The 22,108-nt window shown below is 37.9% G+C and overlaps 1 protein-coding gene across 2 annotated transcripts in view; it reads right to left on the bottom strand.

Moving 5' to 3' along the window:
• The window catches only part of LOC144639024 (rhotekin-like), a 93,589-nt gene that overhangs the window by 11,851 nt on the left and 59,630 nt on the right, over window positions 1-22,108 (bottom strand). The window contains exons 9-10 of one of the 2 annotated variants that reach the window (XM_078498297.1): window positions 20,670-20,952; window positions 11,572-11,611 (exon numbers count right to left, since the gene is read on the bottom strand). In XM_078498297.1, the coding sequence (XP_078354423.1) occupies window positions 11,601-11,611; window positions 20,670-20,952 (294 nt within the window). In that variant the 3' untranslated portion in view covers window positions 11,572-11,600. The remainder of the gene's footprint in view (window positions 1-11,571; window positions 11,612-20,669; window positions 20,953-22,108) is intronic. The other variant, XM_078498292.1, reaches the window with a different exon arrangement.

Here is a 22,108-nt window from a genome sequence, read left to right as displayed (position 1 = left end):
TTATTTTTATTTTGATGACAAGTCCTTATCCAATTCCACACTGCGATCGGTAAACACGACTCTTCGCTTTTGCGGATAAAACAAGATGAATGCTTGTTGTTCTTTTAAAGTCAGTACTCCTTTGATCGCAGCGACAGAAATCGGCCTACGGAGAAAGTCTCGCTATTATCATGCACTGAAAATATAGCACAGCACAAGTCACTCTGGGAGTTTCATGATATGGAGAGTGAAGTAAAGTTGATTCTTGCTCGAGCTACGATTTTTTACACTTCTCAAAGTGTCGACGTAATGACTGCTAAACCCATGGTCTCGGCTGGACAAGAGGAATATAAAGATGTAGGTTCCCTCAGGAGATACCAAAGCATAAAATCGTCAGAGGAAAATGTCCGAATGCCAAAGGAAGCTTAAGGGGTAAACAAAATCTTCTCCAAGTTAATCATGAAAAGAACGGGACATTTGATTCCCGTAGGATCAGGTAGATATTGACATCTCACTCGCTTCTTGTCTGAATGCAGGCATTTCGACATAAAAATACGTCTGGCAGTTTTCCTTCTGTTTCCATAAGGTATGTGCAGCCAGTGCAGATCACGCAGAGAAATTTTTGTGTTCAATTTCCGAAGAAGAGAAGCTGTCAAAATTAGCAGCAGAGAACCTGCCTCCACTTGTCGTCGTAAATAACGAGGAGGAAGTAGTTGTGAGTCAAATGAAAGAATTGAAATTCAGGATAAGAAAAAAATGCAAAAAAAGGCCTTTTCTAAAAGTAATTCCATTATGGTCTTAGCAAGTGCAACGCTGCTTTATTTTGGACACCTCGAGTGGGTGGGGGGAGGGTACTTGGCATTTCAAGTAACGTGGATAATGGAACCCCCAAAAACCCCGAGGGCTTCCAAAAACACTCTAAAAAATACCTGGACAAAAACATTTACCCTGAAAATATCCCATGCCGAACTTCTGTCCATTAGATTTCCAGAAAGGGACAATGATGGTAACACAAAGAAAAAAATGGAAACTCAGGGGGAACGCTCGAGTTTACATGCAAAGCAAAGGACTGGAACACCATCGTTCAAGATTAATCATCAGCAAAAAACATTCGTTTGTACTTTATTCGCGAAACTATACAACCAATGCACCACCACGAATGTTTAGATTGATTTTTATTCCCTCAAAAATCCCTTCTTTATTCAGAACACCCATAATACACTTTTAAAAAATTTTCCTAGACAAACAATTCCCAGAATTAAAAATTTCAACCCCCAAAAAACCCTTCCATCATTTCTGTCACTTGAAATCCCGAGTATCTCCCTTGGGCACAGCACAGGGATCCTTTAACAAAATTCTGAGAATTCGTTGCCTCGTTGTGAGCTGGGAAATTTTACTAGGTTGATAAGTGACACGCGTCCTGCATACTGCTAGGATCAGCAATGTCGAATTCATCAAGTTTGAAGTAAATAATAAAGATGGTAAATTTTTAAGCTCGGTAATAAATAATGAAGATGAAGTGTTCAACATGACTAGTACTAATCCTATACTGATCCCATACTGATCCTAGCAGTATGCAGGACGCGTGTCACTTATCAACCTAGTAAAAAAAAGGCCCAGCTCACAACGAGTCTCTCGTAGCTCAGTTGGTTAGAGTGCCCAACCGGTATCTGGGAGGCCATGGTTCGATTCCCGTCGGGGACTCAGAATTTTTCTTTGTCCCATGCTCGAGTCATCTTGAACACTTCATCTTCATTATTTATTACTGAGCTTAAAAAAAAATTACCATCTTTATTATTTACTACATACATGTACGTTGTTGAAAAATTTTAAAATCCCACCCGGCAAGCACCCCTCCTCCCCCCCCCCCCCCCAACCTTCTCAACCTCCCTTCCGGCCTTCGATTTACCGCAGTCAGTTGATGCAATAATCTCACCTCGTTTTGCCCATTTTTAGTGGCACAAACAAAACTATAGCTCTCCATAAAGAGGATAAGATTTCTTGGCAAGCTTTACATTGAAAACAATTGCCTTATCGGCTTATGCCACTGAAACCGCCATCAGTGGCCTGACAGCAGGAGTGGAGGTGCGCATTCGCCTTTCGTTTCTTTAAATGGAGTGGGAGGTGGAGTCTAGTTGGCACTGATTTTAGAACAAAATAGTCAGTTTTGTAACAAAAGATGAAGAACTGGTCGTCTGCGCTGGATTCACCAGTAGACCGAATTACATGTCTACCGATTTAACGTAAATATATTTGAAAATACTAGCTTTCAGCGAACTGTACTAGAACAAAAATAACACTAGATCAAAAAACTAATACCCTACAATGATCATGAATAAACGAACGTTGTGAAAGTAGGGGCATTTTTCAATGTGAACCTAGTATGCCAATTCGTTGTTTTGAGCATTATCTTATGAATAATAAAAGAAACGACAATTATTTCCCGTATAGCAGAACGCCCAGTGACACTCTCCGTCATGATGGGTGCATGAAAAATAAAGATCTTATAACTGAGCCCGTTTGAATTCTTCTGAATTGTCTTGTTAAAGGTAGATACACTTTCAAGTGTTTAAAAGCAGACAAAACATAGTACATTCGCCTTGTTTTTAATTTGAGCTGAAGAGTAGTGAACAGCACAGCCAGCTCGCAGGAAAAGCAACACCTCAATGATAGGTTAAACATATATTCATTATAGGGTAATATAGCAAGTAAAGGTTTCACTTTCAGTACCCATTTACAATCGGAATGTGACGCCTACTCCTTTTCGTGTATTTTAAATGATTAGATTATTTAAAATACAGAAATTGTGAAACTGTTTACGGGTATTGTGACAAGCAGTGTCACGTAATTCTTTACATTTGAGCTGATTTACGGCAAAATTAGTGATAAACAAAGGCCAAAGCTGGCCACTAAAAACCTTTTCCCCAGAGATTTGTTTGGATATCCTATTAGATAAGTGTCTAGTTAACCCATAAAAAATGTTTTTACGATATTTTAAGTTATCGCACATAGAAAAATATGGCAGAGTTTTACTGCATAATTTCGCTCGCTACTCATTTGCCAATTTTGCCTTTGGATTTATCCCCGTTTCAGGCTAAAAATTAATTTCGATTCGATTTGTTTTATTTTTCGCTCAGTCATACAATAAAGACCAAATTACATTATAAATATTATTGAAATATCAATAAACAGCTGCAGTATATAACGCGCGGGGCGATCAAACTTTCAATAAAATCAGTCAAACCGGAAGTGGATTTTGAGCCCAATTGGGGCAAAATCTTTTTTTGCATATTTCTTCGAAAGGAAGCTGTATTAGGAAAAACTAACTGCAGTCCGTTTGGTTTCTCACTAGGACCTATCTATGGGCAAAATATGAGCGAAATCGATTTTTCCAATTTGTGCCGGGAAAGGCGATATTAGTTGATTTTTGGAGAAAGTCGCACTTAATAAGTGTTTTTTAAGTGTTCATTCTTTTTTATTTATTTTTTGTGCCCGACCGACCGACCCACCATTATTTTTAAACGAAACATTTTATTGGGATGGCCTGAGTGAAATAAAAACAAATTTTGCTTTCCGAGCCTCAAAGCGCGAATTTCAGCAAAACATACGAAGATTTCCGAAGCCTTCACTAAAACGTTTTTAATGACTGCGCACTGAAATGGAAGGAATGGAACGAGTTTGTGACGTGTTTTTGGAGACGACCGCAGACCAATTCGGCAGGCTGCACTGGTTGTCAAAGTTCGAGATAATAAAGCGATCTCGCAAACTTCGCTTCTTACATGCTAATGAGAATCGTTAAATGCTAATGAGAAAAAACAATAGAGACTCCTGAATTGCTTTCATATCAGCGTTCATACTACCTAAATGCTAATGGGAAAGAACAATTAATAGAAACTCCTGATTTGTTTGCATATTAGCGTGCATACTACCTCAATACTGATGAGAAAGAACAATAAAGACGCCTGATTTGTTTACATCTTAGCGTGCATACTACATATGTCACACATTATATCTAAAACGACAGGGAACAAAACTTGAAATTGCTTTAGCTATTTTTAAGCTTTAGCTATTTTATTTAAAAAAATGCGCGTCTTTGAACAACAACCAACAAAAAATCAACTGAAAAACAACCAAACAGAACGAAATAACTGCTTGAAATGTCACTAAACACATTTATTTAAATTCTAAGGTGCCGACAAGAAGCAAACACAACTGAAAAGCAAGAAGGTCATTGTCTTGTGGTGAAAGAATGTCACACAACGAACCATCCGTCATCCGTGATGAGAAGCAACATGACCTTGCAACACAATAAACAGCCGAACCCGGCGTTACAAATGCAGAATGCAAGTAGTCGACATCTTCACGGAAAATTTAGGACCAGAGCAAATATTTCGAGAGCTCAAAAAATATCTTGCAAACATGAATGTTCCAGGATGTTCAAAGACTAACCGCAATAGTAATTACTATACATATGACAAATTTAACACAGAGGTGTCAAAACAGTCAAAATATACAAACGAAAAGCCGTGCAGACTATGACCTCTACACATTTGCTATTAAAGCGACAGTCTTATGGCTCTACGCAATTTAAAACGCCTCCAAATAATACAGCCTACAGCATAAAGTGCCCTTTCTAAACAAGTGAAAAGCGAAATAAATTGGATGATCCATTCCACAGAGCGGCAAATATACAAATTATACGACAAGAGCGCCTCAGTATAACTGATATCTGGTATTCATCGAACGCGTAACTATGGTTTGACAAGATCAACCGACCAATAACGGCGCACGAAAGAACAGCCCTTTTCAAGAGCCAATCAGAGGTTATTATAGAAATCCCTGGTAACACGCGGGGGCCGGAACAAGCTTTTGTGCTCTAATTCGCAGACGGATTAGCCGGGGTTTTGTTCGTCTGCAACGCAGGCTAGTAGTCCGGTTACATATTAATTATATAGCTTGTAATGTAGTCAGTCAATCCAGCATAAACAATAAACTTATGTCCAGAACGGGAAAAGCAATCAACAATGGTAGGCTTATACAGCACATGCAACTCACTCAAAGCATTGTCTCCACAAATCAAACTTACAAACAAAACAGTGCAATTTTATTCACCTGAGTTTGCGAAGCTTGCTACAAAGTGAGTGAAAACACTGCATCAATCAATGAAAGTCGTAAGCAAGTGTCCGAAGAGCGTAACAACTTCTTGAATCTGACAAACTCCTTTCCACTATCTCGTTCGTACTTCATCGCCGTCTTTTCTTTTCAAATTTCAGCAAAAAACGACAAAGAATTGCATCTAGCTCATGGATATGAATATCTGAAAGATTTCTTGCTTCGCTTCGCTGCACTTACGTTCACCCACGTTTTGTACTATTTGAGGTGTTTAACTCTTGTTTTTTGCTTCTTAATGTAGCTAGCTCCTCTTCTGACAACGTAGAAAATTTCTCTTTGTTGTTACTATTGCTGAAAAGCTCAAAAAGAATGGAAAAACGTAGCAAACTCGCCTCTGAATTCCGCCATTGCCGACTAACAATGCGACAAGTTTACAGGGCTGACGCTATGCTTTGTGCTAATTGGCTAATATCTATCACATGTTGTTTTTTCTTCGATTTGATTGGCTGAGACAAAACTGTCCAATTTTTCTTAAATTGGACAGTTTGTGCATTTTACCTGAAAGTCCTAATTGAAACTATCCAAATTTAATCCCAAATTGGACAGTTCTCAGAAATTAAGGAAAAATAGCTGCGCTGACAATATAGGATTTACTGACAGCTATATAATTAGACCTTTAATCGGTCGGTGTAAAACGCAGACTACAGATCTAGACCAGGTGTAAAAAACGGACAGAGGGTAAAATTTAGACCAGGAATATACAATGCTCACAATATACTTGCTTGTGCTATGCGATAGCTGTGAAACAATCGATAAAAGACAACTGAGATTTCAACATGTCGACTTCCTGGCGTTTACAGCTGGATATGCCAGGAAAGAAGCTCAAGTTCACGCAGATATGCGTCTTGTTTATTTTGTTTTCACAATGTTCAGTAATGTAGCTATGTATTTTTTCTATGTTCCTCTGATTCTTAGAATTTAATTATTTTGACTTCTCTGTGTTCCTAGATGGGTTTAAAGCCATTTAGGCGAATTAAATGGCTTTAAACACACTGTAGGAACACAAATATGTCAAAATAATGCAAGGCAAACATAAGGTCTTTCCACGAGCATTCTCATGCATTGTCTCAAACGGCTTTAAACGTAACGCATAAATCGCTAACATCAATATTTCACGTTGATTGAATACAACGTCTGGGCCGCCTGTGATTTTTGCAGTATGGTATCAACATTAAACAAAAGCTACTGTTAGTAAAAATACACTTAAACACGCACGTTTTCCCCGGTTGTGTAGCCTGCGTGGCAGGCGTAATAAGGGGAGGGGAAAGGGAGAGGGGAAAAGAAGGAGACTTCCCGCTCAGTTTTTTCCCTCTTTCTCTCCCTCTTCCCAATTCCCCCTCCGTTTTTTCCCTCTTTCTCTCCCTCTTCCCAATTCCCCCTCCGTTTTTTCCCTCTTTCTCTCCCTCTTCCCAACTCCCCCTCCCTCCCCTTTGGGCGCCTGCTACGCAGGCTACCGGTTGTGCAAATCCATGAACCGGGGACTCGAATCCACTGAGACATGCATTTCGAGGTTATTAACTCCAAGATGTTCACTAGCTTTCTTAAGGAGGCACGATGTGTTTTTTTAGCCCTAGGGTGGCTGTTTTGAAAATGAAAATTATCTAGGAAGCCAGTGCAATGAATAGTAATTTGAATTTGAATTCCTGCACCTGGTCATACGGCTAGTCGTAAAAACAATGGGAAAAAATTAGAACTTCGACGTACACAGGTACACATCGACAACCGTGGCTGTCAGTGTTTAAAATAAAAGATGCTACGCAAAGTCGCAAGGCCTCGGAACGTAGCAAATTGTTAGAGAATCTTTCTAAGATGAACTGAATAAATGCATTGAGTTCCGAACTCTCAATTTAAATCATTCATTACAAAACATAGCTGGCTGATCGATGAGCGCAGGAATTTGAATGAATATTTATTGCACATGCACCAGGGAGGGAATAGACAAGGTCGGAACAAGATAAGCAAAATCCTCCTCCTCAGAAGAAAAATGACGGCCGAAACTTAGCGACAAGTCTGTGTTATTTTTCTATGCTCGCAATAGTTTTCTGCTCTAAAATTGTGATCGCAATATAAAGCACAACCATTAAGGGGGGTCCTTCTTAACTACCAATTTGTTGCTAAGAAAGATTTCTGACCGTCACATTTTGGAAACCGAACCTCCTATGGATGAGATTTTTGCACAACTTAGTTCTATTGAAGAGTCCTTCAAAAGTTTCAAAACACGGCCATATTTGACAAGTCACGTGACCAGAATAGAAAAAAAAAACCTAAAACTGAAAGGGCGTTTAGACATAAGAATTAAAATCAGTGTCAACAGAAAAAGAACGTCCATGTGCTTAAAGCTTCGTATGGTTTTTAGGAAATTCGCATTATTACTAAAGTTATGGCGTAATAAAGACTCGTATTTTTGGACTTTATTCAGTAGCGTTCCTTTCTTACATGTAAATGGTAATTCCATTAGAAGGATTATGAAGAAAGATTATGTTATCTCTAATTCTTTGAAAAACATAGGCACGCTAAGCGTGCAGGATTTATTTTTTAATTTATGGGGTGGCTTGGGGGTGAGACTGGGTGATTGTCCTGTTGGGATGGTTTATGTCATGGCTTGAGCTATTTGTGTATAGCGGCCCACGGAGTCACTTTTTTGCACAAAATTTGCTTGTAAACAAAATATCTTTTACGTGCACTTTGATACATCAGAACTATTTTATTCAATACGTAAATTTTTATCATTTAATTGAAAAACAAGTTAGAACTAATTTAATTATATATACTTTTGGCTTTTGGCCAAACACTGTAACATGATACTATTGTTTTTCTCACTTTTGTAACATGATAACTTTGTTTTTCTCGAAAAAGCCATGTCTCCATTTAACACGCTCAATAGTCATTGAACGAAAAGTAATAAACGAAGCAAATCAGAAACCACTCTCTCCGGGAAAGTTCTTTAGAGCGCAGTACACCTGCAGTATTTGTTTCGTGTCAGAACTGTTTAACAAAGATTTTGGTTCATTTACAACGTAAATTTTATTCAACAAACAACAACTAATTGAGTTATCAAATTGTCACGGAATGGCACGCTCTTATTCAGTTTTTGCTATCGATCGTAGTTGCTTTTAACAGCAAAGTTAATACCTATACCGGTTCATTTAATGTTTGAATGAAAAGGTATATATGAAAGGTATAAACACAAACGCTACTTCTGAATTGGTGAATTGAGCAAGAAGCTCAAATAACCGAGTTGGAATTAGCGCGGTCCCGCAGAAAAAAAGGGACAAACATTACTTGCAATCAGGCGTTCTTACTGACAAACATGAAGCACGTTTGAAGTCATAGGCGTACGGGCACCTTTAGACCTTGGGGGGCGGAGACCTTACTGCCCGAAAAAAAAATGACATGCGTTTAAAGCCGAATTAAGATGCATATAAAACGGACAACAAAACGTTCATTGAAATAATTGTGTACAAAATTTGCCTACTTGCTTAAGGGAAACGATAGTTTTTTAATTAATTTCGTGGCATTGCCCGAATATGTCAAGGCACTGAATCATTTTTCTTCGGAAATATTTTATTTATTCACTCTAGTCAAAAAAAATTAAGGTATTTTTGGGGAGCCAATTTACATTGTTTTTCCTACACTTGAAAGATATACAAAAGCGTGTGAGACATTCAGGAGTAAATGAGTTAAAACATTTCGTCGAAAGTTTTGAGCTAGTCCTTAGAACGTTAACTTTACATTTGAGTCAAAGGCATTAGCTTCATCGCATTTGTAACAACTTTGTTTCAAGGTCTTACACTGGATCCACCGTGCGCAAACGCCAATTTCCCACTCACTTCAAAATGATTGTAACTAAAACAAACTGGTGGTTCAGGCAGAATTTGCGAATTTGCGAGAAAAATCGAGAGGAAACAAAAGCAGATGACTTTTGAACCACAAAGTTCGGTATAGTTCCAATACTTTTTCGTTGATGTAAGGCGTTTTGAACATACTGTTGAGATTTGTCGGCTTATTTTCTATTTTTTTTTCCTAGACTTGTTGCCTAGGAAAACGCATAACGATCGTTTGTGCCATGATTTAGAATGCAAGTGTTAAATCTTAAGGTTCAATTTGTCATTTAGCTGAAAGAAAGAATCTCAATCTTATACTTGTGTGCAGCGATGTGTTAAATTTAGGTTTACGCTGGAGTTATTCGAAAGGTTTCAAATTACTTTTGACATATGAAAATTTTGGCCAGTTGTATAACTTCTCTAAAGCTGTAATAACAATTGATGCCGTTATCTGTGTTATTAATGAAGACAAGTTTCATTCAAGAAGAATTAAGGTTTTAAGAACTTTATGGCAAATTCACAAGAAATAAAACACGTTTACTTCCAATGCAACCTTGTGTCGCGCCATCGTGTCTAGTTGCCATTTGTTTATTTACGGAAGGCTTCACGGCTCCAATGTTTTTCACGTCCAATGTTTCGTTTGCCGACTACAGAATTTTTACAACACAAATTTAAGAACCGGTTTTATTTACGGAAACTCTTGCCTGAATTTCAGTAGCCCTAGTGACCAGACTTGCGTCTGAAATAATCATTGACAATATTCACTTGCAATGGGATAATACTTTGATTAGGCGGAGCAGAAGTTTTTAGTTCGGTTTCTACCAATTTTATTCTTAAAACTCGTCGTTCTCCGTCTTTCTCGGACGGTTTGGAGTTTGGAGTTGGCGCCGGCGGAGTCAGTAATATTAAGGAATCTAAAGACGATTCCTTTCCAGTTTCCATGTCTTCGACTCGTTGTAAATATACCCACAGTATTAACAATCTGCTGTGCGCAAATGCTTTATGTAATTTTTACCACGGTCAGGAAAGCTAGCCTCTTCAAAACGAACGCTCGAATAAGACGAATAACAATTTTGTGTTGGGCCTTTTGCTGACGGTGTGTGCGTTGTAAGCAGGCGAGCCCCGGGAGGCGAGCGTTACGAAAAACACGTTTTTAATCCAGGGTTAATTCCCAACTCACCAATTCCGTCTCCTACAAATCTAAAACCTTTGAACGGAATCGCTCACTACAGCTGTGTCAGATTGCTTCCCCTTTATAAACTTCAATTTGATTGGTTCTGATAGTACCTGAAATCTGATTGGTGTGACAAACAAACATATTTCACTGACCCACTGATTCCCGGGATTGATTACACGGAACATCACGACGACTAAGAGCTTTTTTTGAAAAAATAATTAAAAAATCGAAACTTTACTTTTCTCTCAAAAGTTTTAAGGATTTCAAATTCTAGCGCGCGGTTTGGGACTGGCACTAGGGAAGCGCGTGCAATATCAATTTTTTCAATTCAGTTTTCCTCCCCACCACAAATTCACCGTTACGCATTGCCGAATGCTTCAAAATAGCTTGCCACCAAAAACCATCTTGAGCAATTCCTTAGCAACTGCTCTAGATCTGTAGTTAAGAAGGACCCCCCTTAATCTAGTTACTGACTACTTCTAAAAAAATTCTGTAAGAGCATTTCAGAAATATCCTGTTAAATATGAAATAAGCGCTTTAATATTGTTTCGAGGTATTTGAGCGCAGTTATTCAAAATTAAATATTTCATAATCATAGCCGTTCGCACAGGTCCTTTTATTTTGTAAAACAATTACCAGTATCAATTTGACTATAAAACATTCCCATAAAATAGGCCATGATAGGCCATGTTCCTCCAGGTGCTTCCCGATTGCTGAGTATTTGTGCTCGTTGATGCGATGGTGTAATTGTCGGGTGGTGTACCTGAAATGCTCTGTGACAGGAAATCCCGGCAGGTTCTCAATTGCTGCGGAGATGCTCACCGAAGCGTTCTGTTTGTGTCCAGCCTGTTTTGCCAATGTAGATGTCGGAGCAACGGCGACAAGAGATGGCATATATTAAGCCAGTTGATTGACAGGTGAATCATCCTTGATGATAATTGAGATTTGGGGACCATCTGGGGTGCTGTCACGAGAAATGTACATTTCTCGTGAAAGCACTAAGTGAGAACTTTTTTTTAACTCAGTCAATCTGCTATACTAGATTTTGAGAAAATCAGGTTTGTTTAAAAACAAAACGACAATCATTGCTATGGTACCACTGTTACTAAGAAACCAGTAAAAATCAAACCTTGGTAATATATCTTATCATTATGGCGTAGTTTGGCAAAAATCGAAGATTGGCTTCCTAAATAATTTTTATTTTCAAAACAACCACCCTAGGCAAAAAAACTATTAAGAATACTGCGCAGAACAGACAAAGCCTAATATGGTAAAAAAAAGTTCCATTACAACATTAACACAGCATATTAATGACTAAGTGCAAGTGACAGAAAAAGGAGTGACGAACAACAAAGTAACAAACACAATACACACAATACAAGCCATGCCTCACGTAAAGGATAAATGAGAAAAACTTACATGCTCCTGCCAAGCAAGATAGCGGGCAGTCATGAAGCATCTAAAGAAAAATGCACTGGCTTCAGGAAGAAACCACTAACTTATAATAACAAGTATGAGTGCATTTGAAAAACCTGAGTGCAAAGATAGCAAGAGTGAAAAAAATCGTAGACAGAGCCCCATAGATGCCCATTTGGTTTAAATAAATAAATGGCTATATTTAGAGAGGATACCACATCAGTGCTAGCTGGTTTTCATGCCGACCATCTATCCAGGTCGAATTGGAATTTAGAAATAATGGTTTTCAGAGGTGATGAAAAACCAGACAACCCGGTGAAAAACCCTCGGAGCAAGGTGCGAACAAACAACAAACTCAACCCACATATAATAATAATAATAATAATAATAATAATAATAATAATAATAATAATAATAATAAAAAAATATATTTTTATAGCGCCTATCCAGGCCTGCTCTAGGCTCTTTACAAATGTTTAAAAATATATATATATATATATATATATATATATATATATATATATATATATATATATATATATATATATATATTTATATATATATATATATATATATATATATATATATATAAACTTCTTGAACTTGAATAGAATAAATTTGTAGAGCGCTCAACTCTGAGAGGAGCAGTGATAATAATGGTCAAAAGTAGGAAGATTTCAATTCATCGTTTTATTGCGACAACGCTGTTTCGTGTGATCAAAGTATGACCACACTCCTGAGTGTGGAGTGTGGTCATACTTTGATCACACGAAACAGCGTTGTCGCAATAAAACGATGAATTGAAATCTTCCTACTTTTGACCATTATATATATATATATATAAACTTCTTCAACCCAAAAAAAAAAAAAACCCCCGTTGAACTCATCTATTGAGTAATCATCAGCAGATCATCACTGGGATCTGGCACTCTCCATATACCCAGCTTCTCGCTCAACTTGTGCCTGTGGGAGAAGTTTCCTCGCCTTCTTCCTCCTCTTGTGCCGCACTTCCCATCACTTCACGTACTGTTGTAATGCCGTGTCACGCTTCTTTTCCCGGTACCTCTTCATTTTTTCCTTTATTCTTTCTCTCCGCGTCCTATTTCCCGTGCGTTCTCAGGCAATTTCTGGAGTGCCGTACAGTTCGTCGCTGGTCCAAGTCGTTTTTGTCAGACTGTCTTTTATTTTCTCTAGTTTTCTTTCACTCTACATCAGTTCTCAATCACTAATATATATATATATATATATATATATATAACTACCAGTGGATAAACTGAAGACTTCATCTGCTATTAAAGTGCTCAATGGTAAAACCAGAGCTGTGAATAAAGAATGAATTTCTGGAGTCGGACTAGTTCAAAAACATTTAATTGCTACTCGGAGTTTCATGCCTCTTACGAAGCAATCATCAGGCAACTGACTACAATAACGGTTACATGAAAAGATATACAAATTTGAAAATATGGAACAATGCCTACTAGCGTGACATGTTAAGATGCTATTGGACGACAAAAGCGCAAAACGATTTGTACATCTATATTAAGTAAATGCGGTATTCAACAGGAATTTCTTAGAATGTCTGCATATCGATGTCAGTTCGTTTCTTTGATTAAGTGTCGACATTTCCGGTTTACAAATTATAAAATATTTCTCCCATAGGCAAAGATTACATTTTTTGTTTACGTTTGAATACGATCTAGCTTGCTTGACTTTTCTCCATTTAATTTGGTAATTGATTTTCTGTTCCTTTAGACTCCATACGTACTTGCTGAGTTCGGTTACGTTTTTGTACCGTTCGTTCCTGAAAGAGCATGTGTGGTTTCTGTAACGTTCTTTGAATGTTGTGTCACACAGTCCGATGTATGTTTCTTTTGTCTGCGGGGTGACGACCTCTGCTTGGTAGACGATGCTCCGAACATTGCAATTACCTTCAAGGGGGCAAGAGTTCTTCTTTCGGCAATTGCAGTTGTTATCGATTTCTTCTGATTGATTTGTTGTTTTTCTGATTTGAGCTTTGTTGTGGCTGGAGATAATGGTTTTTACGTTGCTCATACAGCTGTAGCTTAGCTTAAGAGTGTTTCGGTTAAATATTTTGTGAAGCGGATTAGATTTAGGAAAGTGTTGATCAATTAGTTGGAGGAAGCATTTGCCGACTTTCGTTTCAACATTTTTGCTATATGGCGGGTTGAACCACGTGATGTTTCTCTTACGGTTTCTGCTCTTTTGTGAAGCATTAAGAATTGGCGCTTTGTATGAAAGATTGTACTTGTAACCACTTTTATCAAGTGCGTCTTGGTACACACCTTTGGCGTTGTCAAAGCATTCCTTGTCGGATGAAATTTCTGAAAGGCGCTTGTTGATGGATTCGGGGATGTTTCTAAGAATGGAAGGTGGGTGGTTAGATTGCTTGTGTACGTACAACGGTATGTTTCCTTCTTTTGTGTATGGAGAGTGCTTTCCGCTTTTTAGGTCTAGGGTGACGTCTAAAAAGTTGACTTTACTTAGATTGGCCTCTACTGTGATTTTTAGGTCGTTATCACGAAATATTTTGCAAATATCTTTCTTGATTCTTTCGATTTCCTGTGGCGATTTATTAAACGCTGACAAACCGTCATCGCGGTAAAGACCGATGTTTTTTCCGTACTTTTCGGTGAGGCGTGAAAGAATGTAACAGCCAACCAGCTCACATGTTTCTGCGCCATCAAACGACCCCATGGTGACATCGAATCGGTCGTTGGAGGTCTTCTTTTCCCATGTAGCGTTTTCACTGAACAGGAGTGACCTTTTAGCATGGATGATTATGTCACGCTCATGTGCGCTGATGGGCCGGTAAGTATTAGCGAAATCTAGGGCTTTGCAAAGTAGCTTCTCTGTGATCGACGGGTAAAAATCACACACGTCAAAACATATGAAAGATAGCGATTCTTTGTGCTGCAAGTCGTTGAACCATTTTAGGACGCTGGATGTGTTTTTCCATTGGTTGATCTTCGTTTTATTAATGATGGAGGTGTTGATGTTGTCAAGGATGTGCTTGCTTATCACGCCTATTTCAGATTTGGAGGGGTTAATTAATCGGCAGGTCGGGTGATTGTGGAATGCAGGCTTGTGATCTTTTAAAGTGATAAATGCTTCTTTTTCGGCTAGTTTTTCAATGCGGTCGTCAAGTTGGAGATGTTCAGCTATTCTTGCAGATTGTGCATTCAACTTTTCTACAACTTTGCCACTTGATTTCTTGTAGGTTTTTGTTACATTTTCCTTGATTAACTTGTTGTAAGCGGTTGTATTCATTTCATAATAATTTGTGGTTTTGTCAGCGGGGATCAGAAGGCTGTTCGGTTTCTTGATTTTGTTGTTGATGTCGGCATCTAGTTTTCGTTGGAAGTTGGATTTCGTGTTGGCTTTGAATTTAATGTTTCGGATGAGGTCTAACATGCCTTCTTCAAAGGGTATCAGTATTACGGTATTACGGCGAATGCGATGGAAAGCCTTTTACTTTCTCAATCAGCAAGAAACATCTACGAAAGAAACATATGGATTTAAATCGAAAAACTCTCCGCCTAAAGTTAACGAGCTGATACCCTTTGAAGAAGGCATGTTAGACCTCATCCGAAACATTAAATTCAAAGCCAACACGAAATCCAACTTCCAACGAAAACTAGATGCCGACATCAACAACAAAATCAAGAAACCGAACAGCCTTCTGATCCCCGCTGACAAAACCACAAATTATTATGAAATGAATACAACCGCTTACAACAAGTTAATCAAGGAAAATGTAACAAAAACCTACAAGAAATCAAGTGGCAAAGTTGTAGAAAAGTTGAATGCACAATCTGCAAGAATAGCTGAACATCTCCAACTTGACGACCGCATTGAAAAACTAGCCGAAAAAGAAGCATTTATCACTTTAAAAGATCACAAGCCTGCATTCCACAATCACCCGACCTGCCGATTAATTAACCCCTCCAAATCTGAAATAGGCGTGATAAGCAAGCACATCCTTGACAACATCAACACCTCCATCATTAATAAAACGAAGATCAACCAATGGAAAAACACATCCAGCGTCCTAAAATGGTTCAACGACTTGCAGCACAAAGAATCGCTATCTTTCATATGTTTTGACGTGTGTGATTTTTACCCGTCGATCACAGAGAAGCTACTTTGCAAAGCCCTAGATTTCGCTAATACTTACCGGCCCATCAGCGCACATGAGCGTGACATAATCATCCATGCTAAAAGGTCACTCCTGTTCAGTGAAAACGCTACATGGGAAAAGAAGACCTCCAACGACCGATTCGATGTCACCATGGGGTCGTTTGATGGCGCAGAAACATGTGAGCTGGTTGGCTGTTACATTCTTTCATGCCTCACCGAAAAGTACGGAAAAAACATCGGTCTTTACCGCGATGACGGTTTGTCAGCGTTTAATAAATCGCCACAGGAAATCGAAAGAATCAAGAAAGATATTTGCAAAATATTTCGTGATAACGACCTAAAAATCACAGTAGAGGCCAATCTAAGTAAAGTCAACTTTTTAGACGTCACCCTAGACCTAAAAAGCGGAAAGCACTCTCCATACACAAAAGAAGGAAACATACCGTTGTACGTACACAAGCAATCTAACCACCCACCTTCCATTCTTAGAAACATCCCCGAATCCATCAACAAGCGCCTTTCAGAAATTTCATCCGACAAGGAATGCTTTGACAACGCCAAAGGTGTGTACCAAGACGCACTTGATAAAAGTGGTTACAAGTACAATCTTTCATACAAAGCGCCAATTCTTAATGCTTCACAAAAGAGCAGAAACCGTAAGAGAAACATCACGTGGTTCAACCCGCCATATAGCAAAAATGTTGAAACGAAAGTCGGCAAATGCTTCCTCCAACTAATTGATCAACACTTTCCTAAATCTAATCCGCTTCACAAAATATTTAACCGAAACACTCTTAAGCTAAGCTACAGCTGTATGAGCAACGTAAAAACCATTATCTCCAGCCACAACAAAGCTCAAATCAGAAAAACAACAAATCAATCAGAAGAAATCGATAACAACTGCAATTGCCGAAAGAAGAACTCTTGCCCCCTTGAAGGTAATTGCAATGTTCGGAGCATCGTCTACCAAGCAGAGGTCGTCACCCCGCAGACAAAAGAAACATACATCGGACTGTGTGACACAACATTCAAAGAACGTTACAGAAACCACACATGCTCTTTCAGGAACGAACGGTACAAAAACGTAACCGAACTCAGCAAGTACGTATGGAGTCTAAAGGAACAGAAAATCAATTACCAAATTAAATGGAGAAAAGTCAAGCAAGCTAGATCGTATTCAAACGTAAACAAAAAATGTAATCTTTGCCTATGGGAGAAATATTTTATAATTTGTAAACCGGAAATGTCGACACTTAATCAAAGAAACGAACTGACATCGATATGCAGACATTCTAAGAAATTCCTGTTGAATACCGCATTTACTTAATATAGATGTACAAATCGTTTTGCGCTTTTGTCGTCCAATAGCATCTTAACATGTCACGCTAGTAGGCATTGTTCCATATTTTCAAATTTGTATATCTTTTCATGTAACCGTTATTGTAGTCAGTTGCCTGATGATTGCTTCGTAAGAGGCATGAAACTCCGAGAAGCAATTAAATGTTTTTGAACTAGTCCGACTCCAGAAATTCATTCTTTTATATATATATATATATATATATATATATATATATATATATATATATATATATATATATATAATAAAATCAATAAAAAGTTTGTTAAAATTAGCTGAATTTGCATTAAAAGTAATAAAAAGTAAAAATCGCTAAGAGTAATAAGTTTTAAAAAGAAACGTATGCAACCGGGCTGCAATGAAACCTGGGCGGCATTGGTGGGAGGCGAGCGCTATCACCACTGCACCAACCCTGCTCCCACCCTGGTTTTTTGTTATTGTAGATTTCCTCTGTTTTTCGGTTTACTCTGGTTGGTTTTAAGTGAAAACATAATAATCTATTATACCAGGATTATCGCATTTCTTGGATTTCACTTCTTGTCAAGTATGAGAAGACATAAAAGCATTGAAACACGGTTATATTGGTGTAATACAACAAGTCCCAACCACTCGTTTTCTTTTATGAGTAATCATTTTCCTGACATCTCTTTCTTGCTTGGCTTTGTGATCTGAAAATTTTGCTATGTCGGGCAATAAAATACACGTGTAACAGGGGTGTAACAATCATTTAGACACCCAATAAGATCGAAATCACCATAAAAGAAGCCTCACAACTAAAAACAAAAACTTATTATAGGAAATTAACGCTTGTGCTAATAAAGCTAATTGAAATTATTATTCATTCAAAATATTTCTTCGTTTCTGACTGGCTTTCAATCCCCAGCTAATTCCAACTAACCGGCTAGCACCGACCAAATTTGGAAGGCGCTTCTATTATTGGACGAATGACGTAATAATTATTGGACGATAATAGAAAAATTATTGGACGATTGACGCCACGCAACAACGGCTTTGTACAGAGCTCAGCCGAAGGCGAAAATGGTCGCTAAATTTCAACATTGCGACGAAAAAATGTCCAAAATATTAGATGATAAAGATAGCAAAAACATCAAGAAAGCTTCGAAGGGAAGTAACTTGATTTTTAAAGCTTATCTTCAGGAGAGAAACATAAAAAAAAAACAGCGATACCGGAGGAATTGGCCGCTGTTAGCGAAAATTCTACGCCAAAGTTAGTAGCCATTTTAATTCATTTTGCGTTTTTAGAGCTCTTAGAAATATTTTGAATGAATAATAAAACAACTATTGAAGAATAAGAATTATGCATATCTCAGAGGGTGTTATCTCGGAGGAATATAGCCTGCGAATACAGCCGCCTCTCATTCGCGTCCCGCAACGAAGAGCGAACGCGAATGAGAGGCGGCTGTATTCGCAGGCTAGGAGGAATAACACCCTCCTCGATCTGCATAATTCTTCATATCATACTTAGCCTCATCCAATAATTGCTTATTAACGTGACTTAAATTAACGCAAATTGAAGGGAAAATTACTTCCCAATAAAGGAAATTAACGAGAAAGAGGGGGTAACATTTTAAAATGAAGGAAATTAACGCGACGAACACAAAGAGAAAAAACTTGTTGAGACAACAGGAATCGGACCGCCTCAAGCGTTCGTCATAGTTTCAGTGATACTGGCAGATTTCTACCCTGATGAAATAATGCATTTTCCTAGGAGTCAAAAACGTCTGGACTGTATCGAGAAATTGGGGCCAAAATAATGGAAATTTAAGGTCATGGAAATTAATGCTCCAATTAATTAACAAAGCGGAAATTAACGTTTACAAAAACTAACGAGACTTAAATTAACGCGAATTTTTGAAATTCGCGTTAATTTCTTATAATAAGGTATTAATATAATTTTTTTTTTCCATAAGTCCCTTTCATTGACTGGCAATGGTTTGTCTAATTCAAACAAGATTTGCTGCTTTTCTTCGGCAATATATTGAATAATGTTTTTTTTTTTTAAAGCTGTGACGCAAATGTTGGATGTGGCTATGTCGCTGGTTCAATTCCGAGGTGAGTAGTTGTTCCTGATGAACAGAAAATAAGAATGGATTTTCTTTCTATGAAAAGTATTTTGATGCAGCACAGCTGCTAAGATAACGAACGGACTCTATAGCAAGAGAAGTTTGTATAAACCCATATTAGAATGAGAGTCTAACGTATTAGTTTTACGCCGCAGAATGAAACCACACAAAACATAGCATCAACGCCAAACATAATAACATTTGATGCATAATGTAACGACTCTGGTCTTAAAATTGTCAACTATACCATTGATCATGGCAAACATAAATCGCTTATCGCTGTGCACACATTTACCGACCTATGCACATAACTTCCATCTATCCTTGGTAAGAACACAAGAAAGTGTTGGAAAGGATAAATGTTTGTTTTACCCCTACCAACCAATATCGAGCTTCTAGCATTATTGCTAGGACATATCGTAGAGTAGGACTCCAACGTTGATAGGGCAACGTGAAAGGATCAGGGGTGGGGGGTGAGGTCGGGACGGGGTTCTCCCAAAACAGTTCCTTTTTCGTCAGTTTATTTAGTTGAATTCAAGATCTAAATTTAGCAAGCACTTTTGTCACGAGTCTTAGCACTGTGTAACGATAACGTAAGTTTTAAATTCTAAGTCCATACTCCGAAAAAATCGGTAACGGTGAAATGGAGGTTTAGAGTACCAAAGAATAATGGGTTAAAGTGCTCGTAATAGTTTAGTCAAAATAAGATATACCCGTCTTTGGTGTTCTACGCAGCTATACTAATGCGAGTTTTTTTACCTTATTTTGGACCTTTTGAGGCTAACATCCCAAAAACTACTTGGTGAAAGTTCGTGTTTTTGATATATTTTTTATCTAACCGACAAAAGGAGCATTGCCAATTTTTAAAAAAAATCTGTAGGCAGGATTCGGACCTACGTTATTTTTTCATAAATTTAAGGTGGCTCTGAAACCCACCTACAGAATTTTTTAAAAAATTGTTATATTGTTTGTTTTGTCCATTAGACAAAAATATATGAACGTCTATTTTTTACGATTTTAGCCTCAAACCACTTTGGACATTGCTATGGCAACGATTTTTGACGTCACGTGACAAATTTGTTCATTGGTAAAACCTTTACAAAGTTGGACTAAAAGTTTAACCCAAACATTATTGGTGTAGCTGTAAAAGAATGCTAAAGATGTTAATATATAAAACCATTACGCGCCACCTTAAGTTGGGCTGAAACGCAATCTGTAGATAGTTTGTTACATTTTACGTTACATTTCACCCCAAAGAGGTTGTTACATTTTGAGTGAAACCTGTATTACATTTCGCGTTAAAGAAATTTTTACATTTTGCATCAGTTGTAACATTTCGCATTAATGTAAAGTTTTGCGTTAGTTGTTACATTTTGCAGCGTAACAACTGACCATCGTTATGCTACTGGCCATCGTTTGAGATCATAGGGTATTCTTATAAAATGGGAGACCCATTTGTCATAAAATAAACGTTTTAAATACAGACTGCTTTTACAACTTACCAGCAGTAAATGACAGCGCGACCTCTACTGAATCATATAAAGTTTTGTTCTCAACAAGGGGAAGTTTCTGAGGAGATGGGTATACTATGTTCATCTCTTGTCTGCAGGAAGTTTTCCACGCTGTCACATCCAGAATAGCTTGACGCAAGGCATCTCTCCAGCATGCATATTCCTCATCTGAGTCAGATGCCAACACTGGCTCCTTCTCAGGAGTTAGACTTGTGAGAATTAGGATGCGCCGGTGCTGGAAGGTGGGACTGACGGTGTCTGCTATGTCCATGTACTAAGTATAAACATGGAAAAAATTAAACATTTAAGCCCGCCAAGCTTGTATAAAATAATACAACTGCAACATTTCAGTTGGAACTCCCTAGCAAGTAAAACTACAGTGGAAATTCCATTAAGGTGACATGCTAGAGACAACGATAAGGGAAAATAAAAAAGGTGCAGGTAGAAACTTGAACAACTGCTTATAAAAATTGTGTTACCAACATGATACACTGTATAACTAAGTATACAGACAACACTCGAAACATTAAGCTTCAAGAAAATACAAATCAAAACAGTGACCACTTTATTTGAAGTTAGTTAACAGAAGTCAGTTAACATGAAAAGAACATGTCAGTGAAACCTCAATTTAATCAAGTGCCAAGGGACTGGGGATATTTGTTCGTTATTTCAAGGGTTGGTTATATCGAAAACATTGATACAATTAATTTGCGGAAAAACAACCAAAATGTTCGTTGTATCGAGGTATAGTTAATAATTGTTTTTCACGCTGTAACGTTGCACTATCCAGCTGAACGACTATCAAAAATACCATTTGTTCTTAAATGTCTAATATCTGCATAGGTATGGACATATGTCTTGGACGTTGTTTTCCTGTTAGGATTAAAGTACTTTCATCCTTGTTGGTCTGTTCTATATTCATCTTTTGTCGCATGTTAACTAAAATTTGTTATTTGTCGGGGTACATTTTATGTTTGGGCTTCCAGATTGTGTTCGTTATATTCGGGGTTCTGTTCCATACATGTTACTGTAACTTTGCCGGGCTGAAGAATATCGTTCGTTATACCGAGGACTTCGTTATATAGAGGTTCGTTAAATCGAGGTTCAACTGTAGTTAGTTGGGTCTGAAACCAAACTAAGGATCAGGTTCATGATGCACAACGTAAGTCCATTAAAATAACAAACAAGTCAGCCATTCTGGCTTTAGAGATGGGCTATAATAATTCTGCTACGTAGGCCCTTTTCCGATTGTGCTCGGCAACCTATGGTGTTTTGAGTAAGTTTTTGAGGATCGAACAGCCTCTGGCAACTTTTAAGTAATTCATTTGTCAACTACAGCTTCAATATTTTGCTTTTGCTGAAATTATAAACGGAACGTTGCAGTCTTTGCAGTGGCAGTTTCCGAGAGCCAGGAGGGCATTTTGTGTGTG

Source organism: Oculina patagonica, chromosome 2 (assembly GCF_052425735.1).
Source record: "Oculina patagonica isolate OP01 chromosome 2, crgOcupat, whole genome shotgun sequence".
Lineage (NCBI taxonomy): Eukaryota > Metazoa > Cnidaria > Anthozoa > Scleractinia > Oculinidae > Oculina > Oculina patagonica.
This window is presented reverse-complemented; position numbering and strand designations above follow the sequence as displayed.